General features: G+C 27.0%; 1 protein-coding gene and 1 long non-coding RNA gene across 6 annotated transcripts in view; both read right to left on the reverse strand.

Annotated features, from left to right (window-relative positions):
• Positions 1–2,804: 2,804 nt before the first annotated feature.
• Positions 2,805–3,858, reverse strand: LOC142242994 (uncharacterized). Its single transcript, XR_012724285.1, has 2 exons — positions 3,231–3,858; positions 2,805–3,111 (listed from the first exon to the last, which is right to left on the reverse strand). It is a non-coding gene; the product is annotated as an uncharacterized LOC142242994 (long non-coding RNA).
• A 1,098-nt stretch (positions 3,859–4,956) lies between these two features.
• sima (HIF-1 transcription factor component sima) overlaps positions 4,957–27,642 on the reverse strand; it is a 517,365-nt gene continuing 494,679 nt past the window's right edge. For all 5 annotated transcript variants that reach the window (XM_075292452.1, XM_075292451.1, XM_075292450.1 and 2 more), the window contains one exon: positions 4,957–5,876. In XM_075292452.1, the coding sequence (XP_075148567.1) occupies positions 5,133–5,876 (744 nt within the window). In that variant the 3' untranslated portion in view covers positions 4,957–5,132. The remainder of the gene's footprint in view (positions 5,877–27,642) is intronic.

Consider the following 27,642-nt stretch of genomic DNA (forward strand, 5'->3'; position numbering starts at 1 on the left):
ATTTTGAATGGCCGTAAAATGAAGTTGATCGAGATAGCAGAGGCCTTAAAGATATCAAAGGAACGTGTTGGTCATATCATTCATCAATATTTGGATATGCGGAAGCTCTGTGCAAAATGGGTGCCGCGTGAGCTCACATTTGACTAAAAACAACAACGTTTTGATAATTCTGAGCGGTGTTTGCAGCTGTTAACTCGTAATACACCCGAGTTTTTTCGTCGATATGTGACAATGGATGAAACATGGCACCATCACTACACTCCTCTACAGTCCAATCGACAGTCGGCTGAGTGGACAGCGACCGGTGAACCGTCTCCGAAGCGTGGAAAGACTCAAAAGTCCGCTGTCAAAGTAATGGCCTCTGTTTTTTGGGATGCGTATGGAATAATTTTTATCGATTATCTTGAGAAGGGAAGAACCATCAACAGTGACTATTATATGGCGTTATTTGAGCATTTGAAGGTCAAAATCGCGGCAAAACGGCCCCATATGAAGAAGAAAAAAGTGTTGTTCCACCAAGACAACGCACCGTGACACAAGTCATTGAGAACGATGGCAAAAATTCATGAACTGGGCTTCGAATTGCTTCCCACCCACAGTATTCACCAGATCTGGCCCCCAGCGACTTTTTCTTGTTCTCAGACCTCAAAAGGATGCTCGCAGGGAAAAAATTTGGCTGCAATGAAGAGGTAATCGCCGAAACTGAGGCCTATTTTGAAGCAAAACCGAAGGAGTACTACCAAAATGGTATCAAAAAATTGGAAGGTCGTTATAATCGTTGTATCGCTCTTGAAGGGAACTATGTTGAATAGTAAAAGCGAATTTTGACAAAAAAAAATATGTTTTTCTTTGTTAGACCGGGGACTTATCAGCCAAACTGTTAATTGACTTTTTGTTTGGAGACAAAAAGTTGAATTTTGCGTCACAGTGTATATTAAAGAGTCATAGGGGTCATATCGCATGAGCAAGTAATGCGTAAATTATAGAAATTGCATTATAGTCTTTGCAATAAAACAAATATATATATAAACTTATACCCTTAATGACATACACATTAAGAACAAAATCTTTCCTACAGGACGAAATTTCAAATCTCTCATAAAGTATTTTCGTTTTCAGACAAAAGATATATTCTTTTTCTATAACCAGCTTTAGTTGTTAAAATTTCGTTCCTGACAAACGAAATCTCTTCTTCCAGTGCAGAAGCTTCACTATTCAGAAACTATTTTTTTCGAATACTATTCAGAAACTATATATTTCGAATATTATTCAGAAACTAAAATAACGAATATTAGTTTGGGTTGCCTTTTCAACTTTTTTCCCCATTCTCGGTACTTGGTTTTTAAATGAATTCACTATACGTAATGCTGTATTTTATGGGACACATAACTACATCATTTACTAAGACTCTGATCATATCCGAAAACCTAATGCGCTTTACAGACTATCAGTTATTTCGGACGGAATGTCGGTGTTTGTAAAGAATCTTACATTGTGTCGGATCCATACGACTTGTCGGCGATGACTAAATAATCGGTAAATGTGTTATCGATCCCATAAACATTCAGCAGTGTCGATTATGCCTCTCGGACTTAACTTATAATGTGCACAATATATGGGATATGTTCGACACGAGCACTGTCGTCCGGAATAACTGATAGTCTGTAAAGCCCATAACGGGATTTAACATAAATTAAAACTTTATGGTACTTGTATAACAATACCCAAATCAACCATAGATAATCGTCAATACCAAATCATTAAAGCTAGTACATATACACACAAAAAAATATTTTTCTGATTCAATAACGAAATTAAATGATCCAATTAATTTTTTAATTGAAATGTCTTCAATCACAGAAATGATAGTATCAATTTAAAAATTAATTGTCAGTCAATTAAAACATTAATTGATCCAATTAAAAACTTAATTAATACTATTAATTTGGGTGATTGATTTTGATTTCAATTAAAAAATTTGTTGAATCAATTAAATTTTTAATTGAATATTATTTAAAACTCAATTAAGATTTTAATTGGAAAATTTTTCATAAAATTTTTTCTGTGTAGAGTGCGATGCATCCAATCTACACTAAAAAAAATATTTACGTGATATTAAAGATTATGCAACCTAAATTTTAGGATGCGCAATTTACAAAATATTAACGACAAATTTCTTTAAAATAATAGAATTTTATTTAAAATAAGGTTATAATATTGTAAATTTTATAAATGTGCGTTTATAAATGTGGTCGCATGTCTTTGAACTAAAATTTTCCTTAAAGTAAAAAAAAACACATTTTAAAAATCTCACAAAAAGTATTTTAAAAATGTGTCTGGGCTATTTAGTGCGAATTAGCCCTACGGTAACACTATAATGAGTGCAAGTTCAGAAATTAATTTTTCCAATGAGTGAAAGATTGGAACCATATTCCTCTGTTGTTCATATTTTACATCTGAAGTAATGAATCCCAATAAACACAAACGTTTGAAAAATGATAAATTTCAACAATTTTTCAAACATTTTTTCAAAGGATTAGGGTAATATTCAAGTTGAGAAATTGTTGAGAAAATCGCGTTCTCAACAAAAAAACAGACATTACCCTCAACAGTGAAATTCAACACATTAGCAATAATATCTCAAGTGTTATCCTCAAATTGAAATGCATCGCTACTCAATAATTTGTCAAACAATTTTCGATGCGAGTCAAATTCAAAATTAACATCGTTGCAAATACTTTTCAACCTAAATTTGTATGAATGATATCCCCACTTCAAATTGAAAGTCAGAGCGAAAATTCTATGAATTTTGTATAATTTATTAATTTTCATCAAAATAAAATATATAATAATACACTACACTACATAATACACTACATTACCAATTGATAAATAATAATCTTATTAAACATATCAACAAATAAGAACAAAAAAAAAACAAACAACAAAACTTTAAATATCTTAAACATTATTAGTAAATTTCCCATTTTTTTTATTTCTTGCAATTGACCACGAACTTCGTTGCACAAATAAGTATTGAAAACCACATGGTTTTTTCGTTGCATTTTAGGGTAGTGTTTTGTCAAAGTTTTCTCATATTATCTTCAACACCTTTTCAAAGATTTCGTCAACATTTTGGCAAATTGGAAGTAATTCGCAAACAATTTGAAGATGTATTGAAGATGAGCTATTTCAAGTCAAGTTGAATTTATGTTGAAAATTATATTCACCCTCAAACTGAAAAGTTGTTGCATTTGAAAAACGCTCATCCTGTGTTTATTGGGATCTTTAGGAAATTTATAACTTTGGTAACACAGATTGTCGAGTGGTAATGATTTTGTCATGTGGCAATGCTGTTTCTCATAGTTTATTGCGCCCTCTGGTGAATCCCATAAACACTGCTATATTGATTGCTAACTCATCTATACAACAGATGTCGCCAGTCGTTTTTGGAAACTACTCATTAATTAAACGGCTACAGGTTTATAGATTTCAAATATAAAGCATGGCTTTCGGCGTTATCTAAATGCCAGATTTAAAAAAAAATCTTTGTAGTATTTTAAAATTCAAACATTTTTCTCAAATCCAGTATATCAAACCTATCCATTTCATCATATTAAAACCATTAATTCAACAAAAAATCGCATAAATTAAATATGAACGAGCAATAGATTTGGAATTGTTTACAACACCATTGTGGTATTACCATGGACTGAACAGTCTATGTGAACCTGAAATATCCGGCTGCCACTATACCTAACGGTAAAGACGAAAGTCGATTGACCTTTATCATCGATTCAGCACTCATTTACTGAATCATCCGAGAGAGTCTAAAATATCGGGCTGACATTATACCTAATCTAGGTTAGGTTAGGTTATGTGGCAGCCCGATGTATCAGGCTCACTTAGACTATTCAGTCCATTGTGATACCACAGTGGTGAACTTCTCTCTATACCTAATCTAACAATTGGTGGGTACAATTAAACTTTTGCTAATTTTGATAAAGAGGATTTTTCTCATTCGTATTTGAAATCTTTACTCTTACTTACCTAAATTTTCCCGTTTTTTTTTAATAACAACACGAACAATTTGCATATAGGTATTTCAAATTAGTGATAATCAATCAATTTATTAGAATATGTATTTTTAAGAAATATTTGTTAAAAAATGTTTTTGAAAAAAAGAGGACATAAACCAAAATGCTTATAAAATGACATTAAACATAATTTTTTTTCTATTTTTTTTGTTTTGAAATTGATTTTGAAAAGTGAACAAAACAGAGACACACGCAACATTTGTTATAGAAATTTTAACAAATAAGTTTTGTTTTGATTTTATAGAAAAAGAACAAGATGCCACAAACAGATATACAGTTTTGTATATTTAAATTTATATGGAGAGAAAATAAAAATTGATATTGTTTTCTGATAAATGCTTAATTTCTTTAAACTAAAACTATTGCAATTAACTACTAAACATTGTATTTTTTTTTTTGGTTTTCTATTATTTTAATTTTTTTTTGTGTAATTAATCATAGTATTTTTGTTTGTGTGTATGTTCTTTAAGAAATAGTTTTTTCTTTCCTAAAAAATTTTTGTATTGGAAACTTTTTTTTAACCTTCACCGTTTTTTATACTTATGGTAAAAACTATGATTAATTTTTTTGACATTTTTTTTTGTTAGTTATTGTTTTGCAAATTTTGTTATTGTTTTGTTCAATTTATATAAAAATATATAATAAATTTTGATGTCTAAAACTATAAAAAAAAATAAATGTTTTTTTTATTGTAGTCAAAGATAGCCACAAAAGAGATAAGGGAAACTGATGCGAAATATTATTTTGTAAAACTGGTTCACAATTTCTTTAATTTTTTTAGGCTATTGCCATGTCTTTGAAAATTTAAAAACAAGTTTTTGTTTTGTTTATATGAATAATGATGGAAAATATTGTATAATTTTTGTTTTTTTTTTATAAATTTCTGTGAATTTGTTAAATTAAAAATTCTTTAGCTTTTGTTTATAAACAAATTTTACAAATGTTTTTCTTATATTTGTTTGTATATTGGTGCAAAATATCAGTGTGTGTGTCTGTGGTTTTCTATTTCCGTTTCCCTTTTTTTTTTAATTTGCTTCAGGCTAATCCAGTAGGCCATTCGTTAAGAACATTTTCAATATCATTTTCCTCTAAAAATTCCTTGGTATTCATATTATAATCATCATTGCACAATTCCATTAAAAATGGTGTGGTCATCAATGGATTGCTACTATCCAAAAATGAAATTGAACGTTTACGTTTGCAAATCGTGGCACCATCTTCATCTTCCATCGAAGTCAAGCCCTGAGGAGGGCCTGATGCACCGCTTGTCATAATCAATCCATTGTCATTATCAACTATCCCATCAACTATCCCATCAACGTTAACATTCAATTTCATTTCATCATGTTTGCCATCATATAATTTCTCACTGTTTAAAATTGAAACCTTTTGGATGAAACCATTACATTGAGTTCCATTTTGCTGTTGTTGGTCATAAGATCTTTTTAGGGGTGACATATTTTCAGTGAGACTATCATCAATGCCACTGTCACTGGCCGCGTCTAGGCCATCATGACATGATGTTAGCCCCGGTGGATTGGAATCTTCGTTCACCGTCATTACACCCATTTTAGCCAATGTGGGCGATGGTAATACCCCCGGACCACAAATCAATGGATTATTCATATAGTTTAGTAATCCCATATTGGATGATGTTGATGACGTTGTAGACGATGGGGCTGTTACACATTCCAGAGGTTTGATTAGAGAGGGTGAAAAGCAGCGATCCAATGGTGAATCGTCATTGTTTAAAATATTCGCTTGTAGTACGCGTGATTTCTATACGTTGGGAGTAGAGAAAGAAAAAACAAAAAAAAATATTTTAATATAATTAGTTTGTAATATTATTGTGTTTAGGTGATATAAAGGAAATGGCTGGATTTTTTTTCAGTAAATAAAATTATTTACAATAACAAATTAATTTAATAAAAAAAATATTTTTTTTTAATATTTCATAAAAGTTTTATGAAAAATTTTTTGTAGATATATTTATGAATTAAAAGTAAAATAAATTATTTTTACATAATTTTTTATCGATGTAAATTTATAAATATACAAAAGAAAAAAAAAAAATAATTAAATTAAAAAAAAAACACACACATTTTGTTTATAAATAAAACAGTAATTTTTACATATCATGAAAATATATTGTAACGAAAATTTATATTTTTTATATCAATAAATATATTAAGTTGATAGTTTTATTTAATCTATAAAGAGTCATGTTATTACTCACAAAAATCAAAAAATTATTATTTAAAATTATTTAAAAAAAAAAAAATCCAAACATTTCCCCTCTAGATTTGAAATAGCCAACACTTGGTAGGTACATTTTGAAATATTAAACATAGAAATTTTTAATAAATGTTTTAATAAACTAATATAAAGCTGAGTACTGTGTTCAGTTTTCAAGCTGAAAACCAGCTTTTTTCACGGTTACTTTTCTTAATTAATTAATTTAGAAATATAAAATTTCATTGGATCTTTTCCATCCATTATTTGATAAGACTTGATAAAAATATAATAGTCTTCATAAATATTTTTGTACTTTTAAATTAGTGTTTTGGTGAAAAAACGAACATAGTACTCACCTTAATATTAAAAAAAACCAAAGCATAATAATTTATAACATATTTGAATTATGGTTTTCTAAATGTTAACCAACATTTTTTAATAAATATTTCCATAATATTAAAAAGAAAGCCAAAGCATAATAATTTATAAAATATTTGAATTATGATATTTTCAAAAATATTTGTTTGATCATTAAAGTTACATTTTTCACAATACATAGTTAATTATAATTAATAGTTTTCTTATTTATATAACGAATATTAGCCGTTAATTTACATTGTTCAGTTAAAATTATACAGTTTTAAAACACAAATATTTGCGAATATATTTTATTCTATTAAATTCTGTATATTATTTTACAACACCTTACCTCGAAATATATAGTTTTGTATCTTACAAATTAAAAAAATATATAAATATAAATATAATGTTTAAAGGTATTACAATCTGTATTTTTTTAAATAGTTCAGCTATAAAACAATATTAAAAAAAAATTATGTTATTTAACAATTTTAATATAAAATATAATAAATAAATAAAAACATAATTGCGTTTACTGTCCCTAATAAATGGTCCTCAGTTTTCTTAGGGAAGTGCAAAAACATTTGTTTTTTGGTTACGAATTCTATAGCTTTTTACATTTAGTCGAATGATAAAGCTCGTCCATAGTTTGAAGTTAAAAAATTCAATATCTTGTATACACATGTCGTGTATCCAAGGATTTTAATATTGATCTCAAGTCAAAGATGCGAAAAAAATCTTTGTGTACACAGACCAACACACAAAAAAATTTCACGAAAAATTTTCCAATTAAAATTTTTATTGAGTTTTAAAAAATATTCAATTAAAAAATTAATTGATTCAACAATTTTTTTAATTGAAACAAAAATCAATCACAAAAATAATAGTATTAATTAATTTTTTAATTTGATCAATTAACTTTTTAGTTGACCTTCAATTAATTTTTTAATTGATACTATCATTTCTGTGATTGAAGACATTTCAATTAAAAATTAATTGGATCAATTAATTTCGTGATTGAATCAGAAAAAAATTTTTTGTGTGAATGTTACCCTTAAGAATTTATAAAAAGTGAAGGAAGAAGTATTACTCCTAGGAAAAGGTTCTTTAGTCTTAATTTCATCGAAAAACATTGTTTCGAATTAAGAGTTTAGATGAGTAACCCGATTATCTTATATGGAAAATTTTCTTTGCATACTTTCAGGCGGTTAAGATATAAAACTTTACAATTACTTGTTAGGTCATATTGCAGTATAAATGCAATTATGTTATTAAAAAACGCCAAAACATTACAAAATTATGATACAGGGACATAAAAATTATATTAATACTATTTTCTATAATGGAAAATATTTTTCGCCTTCATACACACAAAAATGTTTTTTCTGAATCAATCATGAAACTAATTAATCCAATTAATTTTTTAATTGAAATGTCTTCAATCACGAAAATGATAGCATCAATCACAGTTTTAATAGAACATTAAAAAATTAATTGATTTCATTAGCAAATTTAAATTAATTTTTTAATTGATTTAATTAAAAATTTAATTGATATTGATTGCAAAACTCAATTAATTTTTTTCATTAAAAACGGAACTATATTCAATTTTTATGTTAGCCTGATATCAACGCAGGCTGGTTTTTCGTCCAAATCAATTACTTTACATTAATTACAATTTTAAATACGAGCTAATTGGACATGTAGATTAAGGAAGTGGTATTATTATGCTATTGAAAGGAAAATGCCAGATACCCATCTTACAAGCCTGACTATACATATGTTTCGGTGTTGGCTAATCCACATTTCCATAATCTCTAGTAAGATCTGGCTGGGTGAGATGATTCAATTTAGGTCTTATATGCTACTTTCTTATGGAAATTACACACGAGAATCATTTTTCCCAAGTTGAATCGTTTTTTCACCACCACTGTGCATCATCTTCTCAATTACTTTCTTAACTGATTTAGTGTTTTTAGTTTGATTAAAAAATGGTTTATTTGAAATTAATTTTTAGTTAAAAATTAAAAAAAAATCCATCACTTTTTTAAGTGAATGTCCGAGATTGATTAACAAGTTAATTGTATCAATTAATTTTTTAATTAAAAATTGTAAAATTTTCAATCATTGAATTAATTATCTTAATGTTTCTACCTTGATTAAAAAGATAATTGCATCAATTAATTTATTAATTGATACAATTTTCAACTTCAATTAACTTTTTAATTGGTGATATTTTTGTGTGTGTACTCTCATTGAAGAGTGCAGAATTTCGAAAGATTACCAACAATCACAATCAAGAAAATTTACCACTAAAGTATCATAGTGATATTACAGGTTCGGGGACCCCAAGAACAAGTATTTATAAAAAAAAACTAAAAAGTAGGCCTCAACTTTCCAAGCATCATCCTCTCTGGGATGTTCATGGGAAATATATACCGAAAAATTTTCTTTCTTTAAACCTTTTTTGGCTATTGCCATGTCTTTGAAAACTTTTCTTGTTTTGTTTATGCGAATGATGAAAAATTTAATTTTGTTTTTTTTGAAAAACATTTGTGAATTTATTAAATTAACAAATCTTTTACTTTTGTTTATAAACAAATATGAAAAATGATTTAAAATTTTCTTATATATTTTTTTTTGTATATTGGCGCAAAATATCAGTGTGTGTGTGTCTGTAACTTCTATTTCCGTTTCTCTTTTTTAAAATTTGCCTCAGGTTAAAAAGTTGGCCTCGACTTTCCAAGCATCATTCTCTCTGCGATGTCCGTGGGAACTATACACAGAAAATTTTTTCTTCTGAATCAATCACGAAATTAATTGTACCAATTAATTTTTAAATTGACATTGCTTCAATAACAAAAGTGATAGTATGAATAGCATAATTAATTATGAAATGTCATATAAGGTTAGGTTAGGTTAGGTGACAGCCCGATGTATCAGGCTCACTTAGACTATTCAGTCCATTGGTGAACTTCTCTCTGCTGCCCGATTCCATGTTAAGCTCAATGACAAGGGACCTCCTTTTTATAGCCGAGTCCGAACGGCGTTCCACATTGCAGTGAAACCACTTAGAGAAGCTTTGAAACCCTCAGAAATGTCACCAGCATTACTGAGGTGGGATAATCCACCGCTGAAAAACTTTTCGGTCGAAGCAGGAATCGAACCCACGACCTTGTGTATGCAGGCGGGCATGCTAACCATTGCATCACGGTGTCATGTAAACTTTATTTCATCGGAACTTTAAAGTTATAATTGATCATATTAAAAATTTATTTGATTTTGATCGCATAGATTAATTATTTATATAATTTTTATTTATTTATAATTTGATGAAATAATTTTCCCAATTATATAGTATTTCAAATAAAATTTTAATAAACCAAAGGATAGCGCTATGAAATATTTTTAATCATCATGTTTTCTCAATTAAATACCTATCGACATGAACAATTCCCACAACATCTATCGACTTTGTCGAATATTATAATCTAAAAGAATGAATAAATTCCAATAGGAAACATTTATCAAATAATTTAGTCAAATAAAATTCTATCTCATCCATACACTACTCGACTCAACTCCCTCGTATACCCCCAAAAAAAGAAAAACACAAACTTTTACAAAATGTTGATCTCGTTTAATTCCCTTTGGTAGTATTGTCAGCGTAGTCGTGCACTCAATCATGCATTTGTACATACTCAACACAATTACTGTCACACAAAAGGCAACTCTCACAACTTACATAGCCACAAACGCACATGGGGACAATTCTCAATAGTACTCTCGTACGCGATATGTTTAGTAGGAATGTCTACAATTGTGATGTATGTATTGCAGTGTTCTAAAGAAGAATCTACAGCGTGTGCTTTGAGATAGGCTATCACGAGTGGTCTTATGAGAGTTTTTGTATGTGTGTGTGTACAATTTTATTATTGTCGTTATGTTACTTGGTGTTTGATGTGAAAGTTCCGATAATAAGTTTTTCTTCCAAAAATTGATATGCCTCTTGGCCTTCGAGAAAAAAGGCGCAAACCACAAAGCATCCTACAAACGGACATAGTAACACGTGTTTGGTTTTGAAGAAAACGTAAACGTTCAAATAGGACATGAGATGCTGATTAAGCTTTTTCTAAGAAATTTTTCGGAGGCTGATTTTATGAAGTTAGGTATTTACAAAATTGACAAATTGCAAAAATAATGAGAAACTTTTCTTTACCACTAACAGGGGGATTGCTAATCGTGACAATAATGGCTAAGTTTAAAGAGTTTTACTCTTATTTCCTACGGAATTTAATCAAAATCTTAGTCTTTAAAACCAATAAGCCAAAAACTTAAGCACAGTATGGACGATACCATACAACCCAATTAAGATGTTGGTTTGGCTAAAGAATTCTCTAATTGCTAGGCAACACATTCGCTTATGTTCTGACCACATGTAACCATATCCTTCCTACCATTTAACTTAAGCAACAAATGACGTCTCGTCTGCTTTACTTGTCTTTATACAAATAAAGCCACTATAGAGAACAGCAGCCCGTAATGTGATATCCCTGCTTGTCTTATAGCTGCCGCCTAGCATGATAAAGCATTGTAAAGCCAACTAGAGAATATTCCACTTTCATTTTCAAAAAATTTATTGATTAACATCCTTACATCTCAAGTGGCAGCACCAAAAATCGGGGAGTAGGGGTAGGATACGATGTAGACAAAGTTCAAGAAACTTTCACTTTCATTGTTGTTACAAATAATTCCGATGGAAAACAAGAAGAAAAAGAGGAGAAACTTTTTGTGTGTGTGTGCTATTTGTCTATAATATCAAATCATTAGTGTCAATTCTCTATTCAAGTTTCAGTTTCATCTACAACCATAAGATGTGAATAAAGAATTTTAGATAAATGATTGCCTCGTCACACATATTTGGGGGAGATGGGGATTATGGGATATGAAACTAAATAAAATTACACAAAGAGAAATGTCCCTACAAACTATTGCCTTCAATGTGGTATAGAAAATTGGAAGTTTTTAATTGAATTTGGGAAAAAAGGAGATATAAATGGTAGTCCTGTGATAAAAACTGATTACCCCATTATTTGATTTGAACGTTGGATGTTTCACTTTTTGCCAGAACCTTCCATTTACACGCAGAGAAGGAATATGATCACCGTAAACATGTTTCAAGAGCAAAATGTTATTTTTGTATGGTGACCATGTAACATGTTTGTCACTAAAATTTTGTTTTCATCAGATAAATGATTTCCGTGAAAATAACATGGTTGCGAAAACCATGTTACATGGTGGTCACCACCCAAAAATAACATTTTGCTCTTATGTTAAAACATGTTTGAGCTGATCATATTCCTTCTCTGGGCGTACCCAATCGCACAATACTGCTTCGGTTTAGGTTCGATATAATTGAAAGGAGTGATTAGAAAGTTGCACGGGAATATATGTTAGAGATGTGAAAATGGAAAACCTCATATTATGCTATTTGATGTGGGAGCAGTGTTGCTATTATTTTTCAAATTAGGACGCTTCCTTCCCAATTTAAATAAAAGTTCCTCACAAAAAATTCCAATAAATATTGGAAAGTTTTTATAAAAAAAAAAAAATAATAATAATAAAAAGAAATAGGTCCAGCTGTTGAAAATCTGTAAAATTTTAAAAAATTAAAAAATATAAAATTTTTGACACACCAGCAGCGAGCTGCAGTAAGATCAATATTCCGAAACATAATCACGGTTGCCACAACTGGTAGAATTCTACCAAAAATGGTATATTTTTTACTGTTTGGTAGATTGGTAAAACGCTTGATGTTTTGGTAGATTTGCAAACTATTCCTCTCCAATTAAGAGGTATTTCACAAATTTTCTATAAGAATAAAATTTTGACTAAATTTTCTATAGAAATAAAACTTTGACAAAATTTTCGATAGAAATAAAATTATGTCAAAATTTTCTATAGAAATAAAATTATGACAAAATTTTCAATAGAAATAAAATTTTGACAAAATTTTCTATAGAAATAAAATTTTGACACAATTTTCTATAGAAATAAAATTTTGACAAAATTTTCTTTAGAAATAAAATTTTGACAAAATTTTTTTTTTGAAATAAAATTTTGACAAAATTTTCTATAGAAATAAAATTTTGACAAAATTTTCTATAGAAATAAAATTTTGACAAAGTTTTCTATAGAAATAAAATTTTGACAAAATTTTCTATAGAAATAAAAATTTGACAAAATTTTTTATAGAAATAAAGTTTTTATTAAATTTTTTATTAGAAATAAAATTTAGAGAAAATTTTCTATAGAAATAAAATGTTGGGAAAATTTTCTAAAGAAATAACAATTTTGACAAAATTTTCTATAGAAATAAAATTTAGACAAAATTTTCTATTTCACAAATTTTCTATAAAAATAAAATTTTGAATAGGTTTTTTCTATAAGAATAAAATTTTGACAAAAATTTAGAGAAAAATTTCTATAGAAATAAAATTGTGGGAAAATTTTATATAGAAATAAAATTTTGACCAAATTTTCTATAGAAATAAAATGTTGACAAAATTTTCTATAGAAATAAAATTTTGACAAAATTTTCTATAGAAATAAAATTTTGACAAAATTTTGTATAGAAATTAAATTTTGACAAAATTTTCTATAGAAATTAAATTTTGACAAAATTTTCTATAGAAATAAAATTATGACAAAATTTTCTATAGAAATAAAATTATGACAAAATTTTCTATAGAAATAAAATTTACAGAAAAATTTCTATTGAAATTAAATTTTGACAAAATTTTCTATAGAAATTAAATTTTGACAAAATTTTCTATAGAAATTAAATTTTGACAAAATTTCCTTTAGAAATAAAATTGTGACAAAATTTTTTATAGAAATAAAATTTTGACAAAATGTTCTATAGAAATAAAATTTTGACAAATTATTCTATAGAAATAAAATGTTGACAAAATTTTTTATAGAAATAAAATTTTGGCAAAATTTTCTATAGAAATAAAATTTTGACAAAATTTTTTATAGAAATAAAATAAAATTTTGACACATTATTCTATAGAAATAAAATAGAACTTTGACAAATTATTCTAAAGAAATAAAATTTTGACAAAATCTTCTATATAAATTATATTTCGATAACATTTTCTTTAGAAATAAAAATTTTGACAAAATTTTCTATAGAAATAACAATTTTGACAAAATTTTCTATAAAAATAAAATTTCACCAAGTTTTCTATAGAAATAACATTTTGACAAAATAAGATCTTTTTGTTTTTTAGTTTTTTTGGTAAAATTTTATCCAAATTATGCTAGATTATTTTTTGCTCGAGTGGCAACCGTGAACATAATACCAGAAGACCAGTGATTGGCTTACAAATGTACGAAAAATGAAATGTGGAGTTCGTTCACCATGAACAAAAATTTATTTCTAAATACTCAAGTAATAAAATTGGTTTGGAGATCAATATGACCGTGAACCATTTCTATATCAGGGATGAATACTGAATAGGGGTCAACATTTATGCCCGAGTGTCCGTTTCTTGTCAAAATGCACTGTATTTGCGCCGTTTGTATGCCGTGTAAAACAGAGGAGCAAGGTTTTCTGTTTTAAATTTTGACGATTCGCTATGCTTCTTTTCTGTTAACAATATTGAAATAAAAAAAAGAATTTTATGTAAACCTGATTTATTATACTGAAAAATTCAGTGGGAAACTCCCCACCTAATCCCAAAGTCTCCAACTCAAAAATTTTGTCCCATCCACGAAACAATATCCCCAATTTGGAAAAAATCCCCAATACTGGTAACACTGTCCGGGAGAAGGACTTCCATTCCTTGTTTAAATCCATATAGCTAACCGACATGAAACTGACAGCGAACTCTTTTATCAATCAATCTATGTGAACCAATTATAATGAAATTTTAATTCAAGTAGTTCCCGAGTATGAGATGCCTCATTTTTTGAGTGTAGAGATAGTTAACAACAAACAAACTGATTTCCGGTGTTATTGTCTGTCATCCATAGACGTCTATTCCTAGAAGCTCCTGAAAACATTTTGATGGAAGGATATTTTTTAATACATCTCTTGTTGGTGTGCTTAAACAAATATTGATTATTTTCATGATGTCGTATGGCAGAGAAACCAAACCCAAATTTCTTCCTTAAAGTTTAGTTTTCAAAGGATATTTCTTTTTGAAAATTTTCTAAGCTTCAATATTTTCCTGAGGTATTTTTCTTTTGCGAAAATTTTCATCATTTTATATCGTTGTTTACAAGTATTTACATAAATTTGCTATTTGCAAATGCGGATAACCTTGCAGATAAATACACAAAAGAAGAAAACACACATACTCAAGCATCTTTTCACGTGTCTATAACTCCCTAACTTTGTAGGAGGATTAAAAAAAAGGATGGGTGTATGAGGAGGCTGAGTATTATGCATTCTTATGTGTATGTTAAGCACATGTTTATGCCTTTTAGCACTTATGTTAAGTGGATATTAATCTTTTTTTGGTTTGGTGCTGATGATGTACAGTGGGTGCCGAAAGAAATTTTTAGAATTTCAAATAAGTCAATTTTAAATGGACATCGAAAGTAGAGCATACTCGATTGTATTATGTTTGACTCAATTTTCAAAAAAAGTTTTAAAAGGAGAAAGTAACAATGTCGAAGAATATCCTTCTCTGTGTCAGAAGCTTTCTTCTTCAAGCCTTGTCTTCAAATTAAAAAAGAATCGATCGGGGATTTGATTTTTGTTTTTAGAAGGTATAGTAGATCGTCCTCAGCAAAATCTCTTATTACCAAATAACCTTGGGGGTAGCTTATTTCAAAATTGCTAAGCATTTACTATAAAATGGAAATATAGTTTTGGAAGGGCATTTCCTATAGGGCAAAGTACTTCTCTGTAGCATTACCAAGAGCTAGATTGTAACCATGGATGAAAAATGAGCAAATAATATAGTATGCCAAAGGTGATAGTAAGTCATTATTTCAAAGTATACGGTGTTGCTGGGGGTATGATACAAATCGTGTTGGTAGGCTGCTGTTCACCATTAACCTCATTCACATTACACTTCCACTTTAACTAGATTTCAACTGTTATTTGCCATATTAAAAAGGGATTTCAAATCTACTATTAGTAGATTTTGAGCCTAAAGAGTATGGACTAATAACTACTTATCCAGATTTCCAGTAGTGATATCAAAGAGCATGACATGGTTACAATGCAAAAATTGTTTATAATAAAAAATTTTAATAATATGTCCAGGCGATAAAGTGATCGGTTGCTTGCTAAGCATTCCATCAACCCCAATTTTCCAATTAAAAAAATATTCGATTAAAAATACAGTTTATTCAACAAAAATTTTAAGTGTACTAAAAATGATAGATTTTTTACTGTTTAGTAGATTGTGTAGAATTCTTGATGTTTTGGTAGATTTTGCAAAATATTCTCTCCAATTAAGAGGTACTTTACAAATTTTCTATAGAAATTAAATTTTGACAAATTTTTCTATAGAAATAATATTTTGACAAAAATTTTCTATAGAAACAAAATTTTGCCATAATTCTATAGAAGTAACATTTTGACAAAATTTTCTATAGAAATAAAATGTTGAAAATTTTTCAATGGAAATAAAATTTTGACAAATTATTTATAGAAATAAAATTTTGTATTAGAAATAAGATTTTGACAAAATTTTCTATAGAAATAAAATTTTGACAAAATTTTCTATTGAAATAAAATTTTGACAAAATTTTCTATAGAAATAAACTTTTTATTAAAATTTTTATTAGAAATACAATTTTTACAAATTTTGTAGTAGAAATAAAATTTTGACAAAATTTTTATTAGAAATAAAATTTTAACAAAATTTTATATTAGAAATAAAATTTTAACAACATTTTTTTATAAATAAAATGTTGACAAAAATTTTTATTAGAAATAAAATTTTGACAAAATTTTCTATAGAAATAAAGTTTAAAAAAAATTGTATTAGAAATTAAATTTTGACAAAAATTTTTATTAGAAATAAAATTTTGACAAAATGTTCTATAGAAATAAACTTTTTATTATTAGAAATACAATTTTTAAAAATTTTTTAGTAGAAAAAAATTTTGACAAAATTTTTTATTAGAAATAAAATTTTAACAAACTTTTTTTATGACAAATGAAATTTTAACAACATTCTTTATTATAAATAAAATGTTGACTAAATTCTTTATTAGAAATAAAATTTTGACAAAATGTTCTATAGAAATAAACTTTTTATTAAATTTTTGTTAGAAATACAATTTATACAAATTTTTTTAGTAGAAATAAAATTTTGACAACATTTTTTTATTAGAAATAAAATTTTAACACAATTTTTTATTAGAAAAAAAATTTTGCAAATTTTTTTATTATAAATAAAATGTTGACTAAATTTTTTATTAGAAATAAAATTTTGACAAAAATTTTTATTTGAAATAAAATTTTGACAAAAATTTTTATTTGAAACAAAATTTTGACAAAAATTTTTATTAGAAATAAAATTTTGACAAAATTTTTTATAGAAATTAAAATTTGACCAAATTTTTTATAGAAATAAAATTTTGGGAAAATTTTCTATAGAAATAAAGTTTTGACAAAAAAATTTTATTAGGAATAAAATTTTGACAAAAATTTTTATTAGAAATGAAATTTCGACAAAACTTTCTATATAAATTAAAATTTGACAAAAATTTTTATAGAAATAAAATTTTGGGAAATTTTTCTATAGAAATAAAATTTTAACAAAATTTCTATAGAAATAAAATTTTGACAAAATTTTCTATAGAAATAAAATGTAATTTCTATAGAATCAAAATTTTGACAAAATTTTCTATAGAATCAAAATTTTGACAAAATTTTCTGTAGAAATAAAATTTTGACAAAATTTTTCTAAAGAAATAAAATTTTGACCAAATTTTCTGTAGGAATAAAATTTTGACAAAATTTTCTAAAGAATTTTCTATAAAAATACAATTTTGTGAAAATTTTCTACAGAAATAAAATTTTTGGGAAAATTTTCTATAGAAATAAAATTTTGACAAAATTTTCTATAGAAATAAAATTTTGGGAAAATTTTCTATAGAAATAAAATTTTGACAAAATTTTCTTTAGAAATAAAATGTTGACAAAATTTTCTATAGAAATCAAATTTTGACAAAATTTTCTATAAAAATAAAATTTTGACAAAATTTTCTATAGAAATAAAATGTTGTCAAAATTTTCTATAGAAATAAAATTTTGACAAAATTTTCTATAGAAATAAAATTTTGACAAAATTTTCAATAGAAATAAAATGGTGACAAAATTTTCTATAGAAATAAAATGGTGACAAAATTTTCTGTAGAAATAAAATGGTGACAAAATAATATCTTTTTGTTTTGTAGTTTTTTTTTATAAAATATTCTCCAAATTTTGGTAGATTATTTTTGGCTCGAGTGGCAATCGTGGTTAAAATGTGAATATGTTGAAACTAAATCGCCACAATAAGTTTTATTCAACAATTCTTAAAATCTGTTCGCGATGTCCGTCTGTATGTCTGTTTTAATCTTGGGGCTACTATTTGAACCAATAAACTCCTCGGATACCTTCAAATTTTTGGTAGTGATCCCAAATATTTTAATTTTTATTATATATGTTTTTTCCTTGCAATTCTGTAAAAAGGGTGGAATTGGTCCGAAATGTCGAATAAGCTGCAAAAATTTTTTGAGATCTTTTGTAGCTCATCACGTGTCTTATACACTTTTTTCGTGTGGATTAAACCTATTAAATAGTGATCACACTATTTTTAGAAACAGTATGAATTTGTTTAAAATATTTTATATAAAAATGATAAATTCATATGAAATAAAATTTTTATTTCATAAATATATTAGGTGTGTAATAACATTATTTTAAGCATATACCAAAAATGTTGCATACTTTTGAGCGCCATATACGTATGGCTTACACTGTGTGTAATAAAAACAAATATTTAAAATATTCTAATCTTTTGAATACATAATGTCACAGAAAAAAAAATGTTTAAATTGTCATATAAAGATATACCATAGGAAAAGTTACTGATATACCTAAAGAATGGGAAGAACCATAGGAATGCCTTACAAATTATGTATGTAGATTTTTTAACGAAATCCAAAAAAAAAAAATTTTAAAGTATTCCACTTACTAGGTTTACGAAATCCAAAACCCCAACAAAGCGTTTCGTTTCGAACGAAAGCAGGATTTAATCCTATCATATTGGAGAAACAATTTCTAAATAATCAATTGAATAAAACCTTTGGCTACAGCGGTATATTTCGTTACCATTGGATTAGGTTTACAATAAAGGGTGGTTGTGTTGCCACTAAAACCAAATAAACCTAAAGCGAATATACCAAAGAATATTGGTAACGACAACAACAACAGTAACAATAATGTCACAAAGCAACTCTTATTGATTTCAGCCAGTCAAATAATTGAAAAATTCTATCCTTTTTGAAAAGTATCATCATTCAAAAGGAAAAAGAGTATTAAGCAATTTTCAAGAAGAAATGAAGAAAAAATGCAAACTTTGGGCATCCATCAGAAAGCAAAGTTATAAAGAAATAAGTGATAATTTCCAAAGGATAAAGTGTGCATACTTTTGTGGGGTTGATGGTAAATGAGTCCATGTAGCCTACTTTTGCGGGCTAAAGTTGGAAAGGATCAAAGCCATTTTTATGAGTTTTCATCAAAACACTTAACCAGGTCACATAAAATGTGTCTGGAATAAATTTTTTTGTGGGTTTAAGCGAAAATCCATATATAAAGGAACTGCAAAAAAGCATATCCGAGAACCGTCATAAAATATATTTTAATTTGAATTTATGGTATTGAAAAGAGGAATGTAGGTATACTTGCTATGTTATGTAACAAAAAAAAATTCTGGGATAAGTTTTAGACAAAGTGCCCTACATATATTTACCTTGGGGCATTGGAACGTGTTATTTGTTTTCCAGAAATAAAATAAATGCATTATTTAGATAGACGTATCTCAGCATTTTGACCAAGTGATAAAGAGAACTAAGTTTATTAAATAAAATTTAAAGCATACCTTGGGGCTACATTTTGTAATTATAGCTCTAAAATGTGTACCAAAGAAGTGTGAAATATTCAGCTATCTATTGGCTTAGAGTTATATCATAGTTTTCGTTCATAGCTGGTAAAATGTACACTATACTCTTTAATGTGGCTATCACCCTAGACCATTAAAAATTAAACTGAACCAAACTATTCCAGAACTGTCATAAAATATATTTTAATTTGTATTTATGACATTGAAAAAAAATGAATGTAGATATACTTGGTATATTATGTAACGAAAAGAAAATTTGGGATAAGTTTAGAAAAAAGTAACCAACTTTCATTTACCTTGGGGCTTTGGACAGTTTTTATTCAGAGACAAATAAAATGCATTAGTGGTGAAGAGAAATACGATTATTTAATATGAAAAAAAAAATTAAAGCATACTTTAAGGCACAATTTTGTAATTATACATCTTTTTATAATATCCAATGAAGTATTGATAAATGTTAAGCTATCTATTGGCATAGAATTATAGTATAGTTTTCGTTCTTAACTGGTAAAATTTCCATTTGTAAAGTTTGGCAAAAAGTCTTGGAAAAAGTCCTTTATCTTGGGGGTTTGGATGTTTTTTTTTTATCAGAAACAAACAAAATGCATTATTTAGATAAATGTAGCAAGACATATTAACCAAGTGGCAAAGGGACGGACATTTAAAGCATACTTTAAGGCTAACTTTTGTAAGACAAACAGATTATAGTTTGTCATTGTCTGAATGTGGCTGTTGAAAAGTAAATCGAACTCGATTGTATTTTTGTTCAAAGGCTGGCAAATGTTAGTCAATGTTAAAAGATCTTTACTTACGTAGCATTATTGAGATTATGGAATTTAATTATTGTCATGTTTTGGTTTTAAACTTTAAATTTATTCGCTTTTTTCTGTTATTTTATTCATGTGTAATTAAAGTCCTTTAAAATTGTGTTAACGAAATAATAAATTTTTAAATTGTCACTCGACTTCAAGTAGAAATTATGATATGTTTCAAGTAAAAATCATCTTTAAAATAAAGTTTTGAAAAACATCTCTTATTTTTAAACTTTTTTGGCTTTGTTGTCAAGATGCAAAAAGACAACAAATTTAAAGACAATTTCATTAATTTTAAAGAATTTTTCACAATTATTAAAGACAAGTTGATCTTAGTCAAACAAAATTTTCTTTCATTTTAGGATACTCATTTTTAATTCGAATCACTTAATTATAAAAAAAAAAAACAAATGACTTTATAGAAAAGTTTATCGTCTTTTGGACAAGGAAAAAAATGTATACCAGAGAAATGCGCCTTCTATGCTAAGCAAAACACGCAGTCGTATTTTAAGGACATGGACAATATTTTTTTCAGTGTGTATGAAAGGACAATATTTTTTTTCAGTGTGTATGAAAGGACAATATTTTTTTCAGTGTGTATGAAATACTTTTAGAAATTTCTAAGTGGTCATTTTGCCATCGATACAAACCGAAATCTCTAGTTTTTTAAGATTCGGTTGTTTAACCTTTTCAACTTTTGCCATAATAAGATCAATTTTTTCACTTCATTCATGTTACGAAGTTTTAGAACTACACTTATTTTAATTTAATTTATTTTGTACAGAATTTTAAATATTTACCCACAAAAGTATACTTTACTTTATGGAGTCAATTTACAGATCCCTGTACGATAGGCTTCAAAATTTTAGGTATATTCCACTCTGTTAAGAATTCTAACAAAAACTTTTAAGAGATATTGTGAGCCTTAATAAAATAAAATAAGAGAGTAAAAAAAATATTATTCAATAGTCCGAAATTGCAATTTTCCCCTAATGTTGTTACCTTTGCACAACATTAGGGGAAAATTGTGTTTTGCCACTAAATGCCACACATTCATGTATACTGTAAAAAATGTGTGTACATTTTGAGCTCAAATCCCCATAATATTACGAAAATGGTCAGATGACACGTTTACCACCAAAAAGTATGCAACGAAATGGAGATAAAATGATTGTTATACATGACTCATATGACACTTTCAAAATCTGCTCTAAGTAGATTTCAACTGTAATTTGCCTTATAAAAGAATCCACATTTAGTAGATATCGAAACTAATGTGAATTAGTGAGGATCTAAATTTAAAAATTTTCAGAATTCTATATAAAACAATGTCACTTTTTGTGCCACTTTTCCAAAATGAGTGTGCCACCTTTTATGACCAGTGACACTTTTTGTGGCACCTTTTATAAATTATCAACGCTCAAATAACTCTACTTATATTCTCCGACAGCACCTGGGAATGAAAACGCTATCCCCAAAAGTATGCTTTAATTATTTAGAGCTCATATATACGAAGCGATTCTGAAGGAAAGCAATCTAACGAAGGTGAGAGAGAGGATTAATTGCATAATCGTGCCTCCAAACCCTTTAATCCATTTCATTTAAAAACCACCTATAAGGTATGCTTTACAAATTCCTTTTCGTATTAATCCTTAAATGCTTTAACAATTTCCTTTCCAATATTTTTCATTTCAGGATAAAATTTAAATCTTGGCAACACCTGAATGTAATCAACACCCAACAGCCGCCGAATTCATTATTTTTTCTATTCGTCCATGCGTCTACAAAAACAAAACAAAAATTCACGTATAAAGATTTTATTGCAAAAAAGCTTTTATTGATGCATTTAAGCCAAAAATGTCAAACATTTTATGTTTAATTTTTATGGTTTTGTTTTCATATCTAAGCGAATCTATAAAAACGGATATAGAAAAAACACAAAAATTCCATTGAATGAAAATTGGAGATTTTCTTTCACATCATGAATGAAAAATATATTATATAGAGGATAGAGGGAAAAGAGAAAATTCAATCTGTGTCTGAATTTAATGAACATCGAGACGCCAATAATATTTAAGATAAAGGCCCCTCATAATTTTCCTATTCAAGGACCTTTTTTATTTATTTTCCATTCGATTTGAGTTGTTTAAGCATTTGTCCGCTTTTTTTCTATTCTCAAACCATTTATTCCAAATAAATAAAACACATTTTCAGTCGGTTAGATAATAATTATTATTTCATTTTTATGTTTACTTTATATTATAAATTTTATATGTATATATAGTTAAGAAATATTTTTGTTCTTGGTAGTTACGCTATTCATAAATGAAATGCATTCTTAATTGTATATATGGTATATTAAGTCTGATAATATTCAGATATTATATTCAAAATATTTTCAAATAGTAAATGTTTAGACTTTTCATTACCAAATATAGTTTAATTTCTTGGGTGTTTATGGATTATTTTTATAAATATTAAATTTGGAATTGAGGTTCATATGGTGAAAGATAATTAAAGAATATATTTGTGTGGTAAAGGAATATAAATAAAATGAAAAATGAAAATATAGGATGAAAATAAAAAAAATATATTTTTGAAGCCCTAAAAGTAGGCAATAATTTTGAGCTGTTATGTTTACCCTAAAATGTGTTAAAAATTTTAGAAATGCCATTAGAAGTTTCAAGATATATCTGAGTGATAAGGGTGTATAAATAAAATCGAAAAATCTAAATATGTGAAGAAAATAAAAATATACATATTTGTAGCCCTAAAAGTAGGCAATAATTGTGAGTTGTTATGTTTGCCCCAAAAATGAGTGAACAACTTTTAGAAATGCCATGCGGATTTTATTTTGCATTTTGCTGAATAGAAAAGACACTTTCATTCCGCAACAAAACGAATTTTTACATCTGGTGTTAATTAAAAATGAAGATATAGGAAGAAAGTAAAAACAAAATATTTTTGAAGCCCTAAAAGTAGGTAATAATTTCGAGCTGTTGTATGTGCCCTAAAATTTGTGAACCATTTTTAAAAATGCCTTTAGTAGTTTGAAGATATATCCTAGTGATAAGTGAGTATAAATACAATCGGAAAATTAAAATATATGAAGAAAATAAAAATACACATATTTGAAGCCCTAAAAATAGGCAATAACTATGAACTGTTATGTTTGCCCCAAACAATTTTTAGAAATGCCATGTGGATTTTATTCCCATTCCCCACAAAACGAATTTTTAACATCTGTTACTAATTAAAAAAGAAGATATAGGAAGAAATTAAAAAAAAAATATTTTTGAAGTCATAAAAGTAGGCAATAATTTTGAGCTGTTATGTTTGCCCTAAAATGTGTGAATAATTTTTAGAACTGCCATTAGTAGTTTCAAGATATATCCGAGTGATAAAATCGAAAAATCAAATATTGTGAAGAAAATAAAAATATACATATTTGTAGCCCTAAAAGTAGGCAATAATTGGCAAAATGTGTGAACAATTTTTAGAAATGCCATGTGGATTTTATTTTGCACTATGCTGAATACGAAAGAAATCTTCATTCCGCAACGAATTTTTAACATCTGTTACTAATTATGTTTGCCTATTGTAGTATTCCTTTTGCGGTGACCCCTTTTCACAAATATAATAAAATAAAATTCATATTTTTGGATGTTATATAAAATTCGTTTTATTTTAAATGCTATATTTCAATTTTAATAAAAATTTCTTCACATCATAATAACGAAAACTTATAGCGAGCACTTGTAATAAAGACCCACCTAAAAGTATGCTTTACCCAAACTTTAAAAGACACCCATTTGGTATGTCATAAGAAATTACTCAGAAAATAAAATTTTCCACATCAAATGAAATGCCTTATTCAAAGTGTTTTGACAAGTTGTGACAAATTGCCATATCCTGCAAACAAACCAGTAACGGCGAGGTAGGTGGTTCATAATCATCATATTAATAACATCTCATTTCTATGCCTTCTTTTTGTTTCGAAAAATTAACATCAAAATGAAAGAGCAAAAATTTGTCGAATACAATTTGAATAAATTAAGTAATACTTAATCATAACCATTGTAATGGATCTCACAGAAAAAACAGAACCCTGTTGCATCCATAAAGATAAATTATTATTATGTTAAGGGTAGATTTAACAAAATGTTTGTGACTCTGAGAAAACAAAAGTTTAGAAACAAGTGGGGCGAATATGTAGATTTTGGTTTGTGAAATTCTATACTTTAAACTAAATGGCAAGCCATTAATCAATTTCTTTGTGGCGTGTAGCAAGTTCAACCACTGGTTACGTGAAAGTTCATTTTTTTCAAATTTGGTTTTCTTTCACGAGAAAAAACTGATGAACCACAAATTCATCAATTTTTTGTGTAGCTATGATAGAAGTGGCTTTGGGTTTTCCTATGAGGTTTGTCGAGATCCATGGTGTGTTTGTAGGCGGAAATATGAATATATTGTCAAAAAATATTTGAGATTACTCATGAAATTCTTTTATCACACTAGAGGGTGGGGTCAAGTGAAATTTTATAGCCATAAAGTAAAATTGCATGAGTGAAATAATATAATAATAAAAATAAGAGTCATCTTCATCAATCTCTACTAGGTATGAAACACCTTACGTGTTTTTGCCAAGCAATTTCATTACCATTAATCAAAAAGTATTTTATCAAGTTGTCATAATAATATAAGTAAACAAAAAAAATGTTTTCTTAAACGTTTTAATAAAAACGGTAAAGATTCGTTTTTAAACAAGTATAATATTTCAGATTTTAAAATTAGACTTTTGAAAACATTTTGTATTTTATTTTTAAATTTTGTTTCTAAAAAAAAAGACAAAAATGATAAAATACTCATATAATGATTATGAAGCTATTTCGCCTTTAATGGTTTGTTTGCAGGATACGGCAATTTATCATAACTTGTCAGCAGTGTTAAATAATAAATTTAATTAAATGGGAATTTAAATGGGAATGAAACTTTTATGTAGCATACTATAGGGCGTCTTTTTAAATATCGAATAACTTCTAATTTTAGGTGGTCTTTTATTACAAAATCTATAACATAAAAAAAAATTTTTCTGATTCAATCACGAAATTAATTGATCCAATTAATTTTTTAATTGAAATCACAAAAATGATAGTATTAATTAAAAAATTAATTGAAAGTCAATTAAAAAATTAATTGAAAGTCAATTAAAAAATTAATTGAAAGTCAATTAAAACAAATTAATTGATCCAATTAAAAAAGTAATTGATCCAATTAAAAAAGTAATTGATCCAATTAAAAAATTAATTGATACTATACATTTTTGTGATTAATTTTTGTTTCAATTAAAAAATTTCAATCAATTAAATTTTTAATTCAATATTTTTTAAAACTCAATTAAGACTTTAATTGGAAAAATTTTCGTGAATTTTTTTTTCTGTGCTATTAGCAATCTTTTGATTGCTATAAAATATATTTAATTTATAAAAAAAATATATTTACTTTTTTATTATTATTCCAATTCCAATTGACTTCAAATAAATGTTGTTTTCATATCGGAAAGGAAAAACGTAACATTCTAACACAAATCTACCAAACTTCAGCACAACTTTCAAATTTTTGAAATTCGAAAATAGCAATTCTAACTTCTTGGACATCAGGATCTGATATTTCGTATTACGGTATGTTTTTATTTATTTTTCTATAGCATACCTTAGGGCGTTTTAATTTCTACTTTTTTCCAAAGTCAACGTCTCCAAATTTGGCATGAGGAAATCCAATTTTGGACTCCCAAACAAGTAAAATATCAGACATTTAGATATATTTCTGACATATTTGGAATACAAAAGCCGGTACAACGTTCGGTTTTAGTTTATTTTCGCCGTTATCTTTTTAAATAAATAAATTATATCGAAGAAGAAAATTTAACTCAATTAAAGATCGTAGGCAATTTTTTCGTCCAGATTTTGTCTACAATTAAGAGTAATCCGTTTGTTGTAATTAATAATTTTAATTATTGGAACACCGAACATAGTACACTCAAACTTAAAATGACCTCCCCAGGACACTAAAGGCAATTTAACTTTATTTTAGTTCTTGCAAATTATTATGGTTTAGTTAAAATTTCTCCAGAAAATTTGCGTGTTTTGTTTGTAATCCGTTTGTTGTAATTAATAATTTTAATTACGTGAACACTAAACATAGTACACTCAAACTTAAAATGACTTCTCCAGGGCACTAAAGGCAATTTAACTTTATTTTAGTTCATGAAAATTATTATGGTTTAGTTAAAATTTCTCCAGAAAATTTGTGTGTGTTTGATATATTTAATATATTTTTTAATGTTTTTTAATATATTTTTTTATAAATGTCACTTAAATGAACTAAATTTTTCTCTTCTACCTATGAAGTTTTCTGTAACAGGTGAAGAAAAAATAATTATGCCTATTATTATTTTTTTTTTTAATTATTTGAAAAATATTTACTTATTTTTGTGATACCGAAAATTTTCTGAGTTAAGATTTTCTAATTTTTTTTTATTAAATTAGTTAATTAAAATTTTCTAAAATAAACCTACACCTTCCTACCTGGGGGGCTATTTTTTCTTGAGTGTATCGTCCTTAAAAGATAACATTTTGTGAATAGAAATATTAAATATTCCGCATGGTTACAAGGACCAATTTCATATTCGACTTATTTCGCCTGAATATATGCACCAATTTATCTAATATGAGAAAGTTTACGTTTTTTTATATTTTTCTTTTAAACGTCAGTTAAATGATCTAAATTTTTCCCTTCAAACTATGAAGTTTTCTGTGTCAGGTGAAGAGAAAAATAAGTATGTCTAAATTGGTTACAATTAATTAAAAAATATTTACTTATCGAAAATTTTCTTAGTTAAATTTTTCTAAAATAAATCTACATTTTCCTTCCTGGGGGTTAATTTTTTTGAGTGTGTGTTTTTGATAAATTTTTATAAACTTCAATTGAATGAACTAA

This window comes from Haematobia irritans, chromosome 1 (assembly GCF_050003625.1).
Source record: "Haematobia irritans isolate KBUSLIRL chromosome 1, ASM5000362v1, whole genome shotgun sequence".
In the NCBI taxonomy this organism is placed as follows: Eukaryota; Metazoa; Arthropoda; class Insecta; order Diptera; family Muscidae; genus Haematobia; species Haematobia irritans.